General features: G+C 39.8%; 1 protein-coding gene across 1 annotated transcript; it reads left to right on the plus strand.

Annotated features, from left to right (window-relative positions):
- The first annotated feature begins 1,890 nt into the window (after nt 1–1,890).
- Nucleotides 1,891–5,925, plus strand: LOC142664013 (trypsin-like). Its single transcript, XM_075842894.1, has 5 exons — nt 1,891–1,936; nt 3,791–3,944; nt 4,717–4,970; nt 5,065–5,201; nt 5,700–5,925. The coding sequence occupies exons 1-5, from the start codon at nt 1,897–1,899 to the stop codon at nt 5,847–5,849; spliced, it is 735 nt and encodes a 244-aa protein (XP_075699009.1). The 5' UTR covers nt 1,891–1,896; the 3' UTR covers nt 5,850–5,925.
- Nucleotides 5,926–7,773: the final 1,848 nt, after the last annotated feature.

A 7,773-nucleotide genomic window follows, 5' to 3' on the forward strand; every position in this document is an offset into this window, starting at 1 on the left:
CCCAGTGCCTGGATTTGGATTTAATTTCATATAAAAAAAATATATTGTAAAATGAAATATTCCTCCCCTTTCTCAATCATGCAAATAAAATTATTAAAATTTTTCCACCTCCTCCATAATGTCCTCCAGAACAAAAACATAATTTACAGATACATTTCCAGAATTGGAATGACTGTTCTTGATCATTTTGTGTTGTGTTTTTTGTTATTTCAGCGTTATGTTCCTGTCCTCCTCTTCCTAATGTGGGTCCAAGAAGGAAGTTACGGCCCCCATTGAATCGCCAGAGTTCAGGAACATCTTCAAATGAGGTTCAATAGCAAGAACTGGAGATCCATTTTAATTTGTGTAGATCTTTTCGGCCAACATTTTTTGATCCTGAAAGCAACTTGAAATGTGTCCGGCTCTAATCCATTACATGGATCATAGTGAAAAGGATAATATTATTGCCCCTTATAAACAAATGAGTCTAAAGAGCAGAGCTTAAAGGGGTTGTCCCACGAAGGACATGTATCACCCATGCAGAAGATCATTAGAACCTCTTCTGTAGTTAGGTGATTCATGTCTTTCGTTGGACAACCCCTTTAAGCTCTTGTTCTTTAGACTTATTTGTTTACAAAGCGAAATATCTTGTATATCTTAACTTATTTTATTATTTCCTTGAGATAAGTCTAGCCAGATGTACCTGATAGCTTTAGATTGACCCACTTCATGGACTTTATAGACAAGAGTATGCACAAACCAATGTCTCCTTGACACTTTGAGTTACCATCCATTCTAATATCTAAAAAATCATGAGATTTCTAGAATGTGTGAAGTTTACTGCATAAAATCTATGAGACATATGTACAATACTTCCATCAGTCAGGACTGTCCAACTATTGTGAAGGACACTCCTTGGATCAAGAGGGCTCAATGAAGCACATATTCTGATTTACTTATAACCTATAGGAAAGTGTCTCCTAGATCCGCCTCTTGATAATATATCATAGCAAATTCTTATCGTAAGAAGACTACAAAAACATGGCCACCACAAGCTTGAGTTGGTCCTGAGTCTGCAGTACCTCCCGAAATTGCTGAAATTTGGCACTGCAGACGTGAGTCTATGATGTTTTTCTAAGGGCATCACTTCCAACAGTGACCGCCAAGTGCCCACGTAGCATTGCTACCAAGGGCTAACATTCCATGGAGGCAGACCATTCAGCTGCTATGGGGCCCATGATTGATACCACTGTTTGATACTATAATAGTGAAAAACGCAGCCAGCCATAATAGTGATACTCACAGTGCCCCTTAACAATGACAGTCACAGACCCCCATCACAATGACATTCAAAATGTTTCCATAAAAGTTAACCCTGTAATGACAACTACTAAAAAAAAGGAACCTTACGCTCACCTCCTCCGCAATCCAATATTACTCCTCACTGGCATAAATTAACCCATGAACTGCCAATCATGGGTTATTTCTTCTACCAGCAAAGAGATCAGAGCAGAAGACAAATATCTGACCAGCAAGAGCTGTCAGAGATTGACCACTACTGTTGGACAGAAGACTAACTGTGTGGGAGACTTGCCTGACCTGCTGAAAGACAACCTGGCATAAAAGGCACGCATGGGTGTGAGAGTCATAAGAGGTGACCCTTCCGACTGCCTTTATATAATTTAATTCAACATCAAAAAACAGTTCAAAAATAAGTTCTTATCATGGGAACTTTGTCATTATGACCATTTGGAGTTTAGGGCAGTTGTCCATATATTTACTCAAAACTTATTAAATGTATTGCATTCACTTTCATCCAGGACCCGTGTCCTTGGACGAATTCCCACTATTTTCCAAGGAAATTATATAAATATGAAACATGGAGAAGACCCAGTATAATACGACCAGGAACCAACCATGAAGCTTCTTGTGGTAGCAGTCATACTCGGAGTGGCAGGTACGAATTAATCCCCTGGGCCAAACCCAAATTCTGTAACAGGACCCCAACCTACCCTGTGCAATTTATAATACTGGTGTCTTCTTATGGAGAAGAGTGGCTTTCGAGTGCCCCAGGTGCCAGGTCTTGGGTGCAACTTCTTAAACTTCACCCTCTGTAGTTATGCCCCTGAATACCAAAAACAGTTAAAAAAAATAGTAAATGTAATTTTTCTAAATATTCAGAATTGTTAATCTAATCTATCATCTATCTATCTATCTATCTAGCAGACAAAAAATGGCGACAGCACCCTGCGACACTAATGCCACCTAAACCACTAAATATAAATAAATATGCACTAAAGCTAAATCTACTTACAAATAGGGAGGTTCTTAGTGCACATTTTGATCAAAAAGTGTTAGCCCACCTGCCACGACAAGGCGACCTCTGTAAGGTGGGAACCTACGCTGCACATACACCCAGAACTGGGACTAAGCCTACATATATACCTGGGGATGGTAGGATCCAGCATTGAACTGATTAAAATCACCCAGGGCAGAATGGGAGGAGTGCAAGAACAACAAGTGGAGGCAGTCACTAACCCCACATATATGGATACCATAAACACAACAAAAAGTTGAACAGCACATTCCAACTAAATGATACAAAATGTATGCAGGTGCAAGAACACCTGTGACTGCAGAAATACAGCAGACAAAAAATGGCGACAGCACCCTGCAACACTAATGCCACCTAAACCACTAAATATAAATAAATATGCACTAAAGCTAAATCTACTTACAAATAGGGAGGTTCTTAGTGCACATTTTGATCAAAAAGTGTTAGCCCACCTGCCACGACAAGGCGACCTCTGTAAGGTGGGAACCTACGCTGCACATACACCCAGAACTGGGACTAAGCCTACATATATACCTGGGGATGGTAGGATCCAGCATTGAACTGATTAAAATCACCCAGGGCAGAATGGGAGGAGTGCAAGAACAACAAGTGGAGGCAGTCACTAACCCCACATATATGGATACCATAAACACAACAAAAAGTTGAACAGCACATTCCAACTAAATGATACAAAATGTATGCAGGTGCAAGAACACCTGTGACTGCAGAAATACAGCAGACAAAAAATGGCGACAGCACCCTGCAACACTAATGCCACCTAAACCACTAAATATAAATAAATATGCACTAAAGCTAAATCTACTTACAAATAGGGAGGTTCTTAGTGCACATTTTGATCAAAAAGTGTTAGCCCACCTGCCACGACAAGGCGACCTCTGTAAGGTGGGAACCTACGCTGCACATACACCCAGAACTGGGACTAAGCCTACATATATACCTGGGGATGGTAGGATCCAGCATTGAACTGATTAAAATCACCCAGGGCAGAATGGGAGGAGTGCAAGAACAACAAGTGGAGGCCGTCACTAACCCCACATATATGGATACCATAAACACAACAAAAAGTTGAACAGCACATTCCAACTAAATGATACAAAATGTATGCAGGTGCAAGAACACCTGTGACTGCAGAAATACAGCAGACAAAAAATGGCGACAGCACCCTGCGACACTAATGCCACCTAAACCACTAAATATAAATAGATATGCACTAAAGCTAAATCTACTTACAAATAGGGAGGTTCTTAGTGCACATTTTGATCAAAAAGTGTTAGCCCACCTGCCACGACAAGGCGACCTCTGTAAGGTGGGAACCTACGCTGCACATACACCCAGAACTGGGACTAAGCCTACATATATACCTGGGGATGGTAGGATCCAGCATTGAACTGATTAAAATCTATCTATCTATCTATCTGTTCCTATATTTTTCTCTTCTCTTTTTTTTTATCATAGCCGCCTTCGATGATGATGATAAGATCGTTGGAGGGTACACCTGCACCAAAAACACTGTCCCGTACCAGGCATCTCTGAGTTCCGGCTATCATTTCTGTGGAGGTACCCTGGTAAATAGCTTATGGGTGGTCTCTGCTGCTCACTGCTACAAGGCGTAAGTCCTAGTGAATAAACAGAAAAACATTCAATATTAATATAACATGTCTGACAAAAAGTATAAGTATAATAATTCCTTTTAGAAATATCAGTATTTTTTTTATTTAGGTGATAAAATTTTGTATATTTATTAACATTTTTTTCATGAAGATGATGTCTAGTATAGAAAATCCATTTCCATACCTCTTATTAGTGAATTTTGAGTTATTAGAGGGGGGGGTCCTCTGTTCAGTATTCTCATTCCTTCACCAGAGTGGAGAGTGGTTACATAGAGCGTCTCTCTCTCTCTAGGGGACCCGTCCTGTCCATATTACACAGACAACACATTGATATGAATGAACACTGTGTAATACTTCATTTCCCCTGTGGTGGCACTGCAGGAAAACGGAACACTTACTGCCTGGTTTCCTCACAGATTACAGACGATCACTTGTGGTTCCAGCAGTGATTGCCTTAAACAACTGCTATTACTTACCAACCCGTCGCCTATGCCTTCCCAATAAGTAAAATGGAAACATACATTAGTGACAGAAAAAGACCACGTCAATATTGTTTAATAGTATTTATTTTATTTTTTATTTTTTTTAGAACGGAAATGTCTATATTATAAATTCAACTGAATTGTTCCCCATTAAAATAAACAAATATCTTAATGCATTACCTTTCAGCTTTTACAGGATAGACTGATTTGGTTGTTGAGTCAAAGTTACAATACAAGAGGTCAATTAAAAAATTCACATTTATTTTAAATAAAAAAACGTACACTACAGGAGCATTCAAGTTCGTCTGGGAGAACACAACATTGTCAAAAATGAAGGTACCGAGCAGTTCATCAACTCCGCCAAGGTCATCAGACATGGAAGCTACAACTCCAGAACCCTGGACAATGACATCATGTTGATCAAGTTGTCCACTCCCGCCACCCTCAACGCCAATGTCCAGGCTGTGAGTCTGCCCAGTGGCTGTGCCGCCGCTGGCACCAGCTGTCTGATCTCCGGATGGGGAAACACCCTCAGCAGTGGAAGTAAGTTATTAGTATATATATATATTATTTGCTCCAAAAGCAAAAAGCCATTTCATTGATAACAGATATTAACCTTCGTCTTTTCTTCTCACAGCCAACTACCCTGATCTTCTCCAGTGCCTGAAGGCCCCCATCCTGAGTACTGCCCAGTGTACCGGCGCCTACCCGGGAGAGATCACCGCCAACATGATCTGTGTTGGATATCTGGAAGGTGGCAAGGATTCCTGCCAGGTAAATGTTAGCTTATCATAATGATAAATCTAAGGAATAAGTAGCATTCTTATGTCCTGTATGTAACCAATACGAAACGTATAGAATTGATTTACAGTAATGATCAATACAACGTAATGTAACTTGGTCGCTGGATACAGAATTAGACTATAGCAAGAATATTCATGTATGGTGAAAAGATCCTTAAGGTTATTTCCTTGCTTCCTTGGACTGGTGTCACACGTCCCTGTTACGGATGAATTTTAACATCCATATTACGTCCACAAAATCCGGACCCAGAGGTTCTACTAAACCATTCTTAGATCACTATAAGGTTATATAGGGCTTTAAGGTCTGATCAACTGATCTGTTCAAGGTTCGTGTGCTGTGGCCATAATACGAACACTAAAAAGCTGCATTAAGGCCACATGAAACCAACCTTTGCTTTCCTGTAATGTGATCGATATGATGTCTTACCCTTTAAGCATAAATCTATGATAATTTGTATCCACTTCTCAGGGTGACTCCGGTGGACCCGTGGTCTGCAATGGACAGCTCCAGGGTGTTGTCTCCTGGGGATATGGCTGTGCCGCCAGGAACTATCCTGGTGTCTACACCAAGGTCTGCAACTACAAGTCCTGGATCTCCAACACCATTGCCGCCAACTAAATCCATTATTGGTTTATGTACGTGATCTGTTTCACCAATCACATCAAGAAATGTGTAATAAATTACCTTTAAGAAATTGTATTGGACTTATTCTAAAAATACTACTCAAACAATGATCTCTTGGAAATGTCATGATTTGATTTACCTGAGCTTATCATTTTGTGCAAAGCATTTCTGTAATTGTACATAGGACTGCAGGTAAAACGACTACTAAGTGTTTTCGAGATGCAGAAAGGTTGATGCCTAAAAGAGTTCAATGATAAAGTCGGCTCTGCTACACAGGGTCAGCAACAGAAATCACAAGATCCTATGGGTCCTATAGGATCACTGTGCTGTCATGGTGCATAGGTTGTCCATTAGGTGGTCACTGTAGAAAAAAACGAAGGTGCCACCAGTTTTTCTTGGTGATAGGAGATGATCCCTGGAGTTCTGGCAACCTGACTTCTGCCATACAGTATAGCTGCTTTAGCAGGGGAGGCTATCCTCAATGGACAACTCTTTTAAGCTCTTCTACATCCTAAATAGGCTCTAGACGAGGCAGCCATAGCTCATATATAATCAAGCAAGCAAAAGTGCATAATAGTGGCAGCCATAGTGCATAGATCATCACACCAGACAAAATAGCCCTAGTCATAGGAAATATGTAATCTCGACTGTAGTACCCAGAAAGTGCCAACCTTTATCCCACATAGTAAAAGAGATAATGCATACATAATACCAGTCATAGTGCCTATATATACCAGCAATAAATCGCCAGCTATAGTACTTTTATAATGTCACCCATAGTGTATACAACATATCATGCCAGCCCATAATCGCCATATCAACTAGCCTTACAGTCCAAACAACCAGACATAGTCCGATAAAAAATGTCACAATGCACATAGCAGTCATAGCGACTGTACTATGCCAGATATATTGGTCACAATATTCCAGCAATACAATATCAATTATATTGCATTTCTACTATGTTAGCGTCCAAATACCCAGTCGTAGTCCCATATAATAGTGTAGCAGTCACAGTACTCATATAACACCAGTTACACCTGTCACAATGTATCAGCAATACTACCCACAGGAGTCAAGTCTTACTGCCCATATTATGGCAGTCATAATGGGGAAATAATAAGGAGATACAACTTGATGCCCGTTCAATTTAACGGATGACCATGGAATACAACTAAACTCCACATACTGTAACTAGTGATATTATTACTATCAAGAATGGAATCCAGGCACCTTTTAGACTGTTTGAATGAAGAAACAATGACAACATCTGGTGGCAGAGAATTCCATAGTATCACTGCTCTTACAGTAAAGAATCCCTTTCTATGATGATCATGATGATGAAACCTTCTTTTCTCTAGACGTAGAGAATGCCTCCTTGTTACAGTCCTGGGTATAAAAAGATCACTATGTAGCTTTTAGTACTGTCAAATTAAATATATGTACATAGTAAGTACATCGCCCTTAAGTCGTCTTTTCCAAACTAAAACCCCAAGTTTGATAAGCTTTCTTGGTACTGCAATCCACCCATTACCTTGGTGGCCCTCCTCTGCACCCGCTCCAGTACAACTATGTCCTTCTTAAAAACTAATGTCTAAAATTGTACACAATATTTCATGTATGGTCTAACTAGGGATCAATATAAAGGCAAATTTACATTCCCATCATGTGCATCTATATCTCTTTTGATGCATCACAAGATTTTATTTGGCTTGGCAGCAGCCACCTGGCACTGGTTGCTAAAGTTATGTTCATTGTCAACCATTATTCCCAAGTCTTTTTCAGTGTCAGTGTCAGTTTTACTCAGTGTTTTACAATGTAATATATAATTTTAAAATGTCTTTTCATGCCTCAAGTGCATAATCTTACATTAATTGACATTAAACTTTATAGCCATTCTCTGTTTTCTATCACTGAG

The sequence above is a fragment of the Rhinoderma darwinii genome, chromosome 11 (assembly GCF_050947455.1).
Source record: "Rhinoderma darwinii isolate aRhiDar2 chromosome 11, aRhiDar2.hap1, whole genome shotgun sequence".
Lineage (NCBI taxonomy): Eukaryota > Metazoa > Chordata > Amphibia > Anura > Rhinodermatidae > Rhinoderma > Rhinoderma darwinii.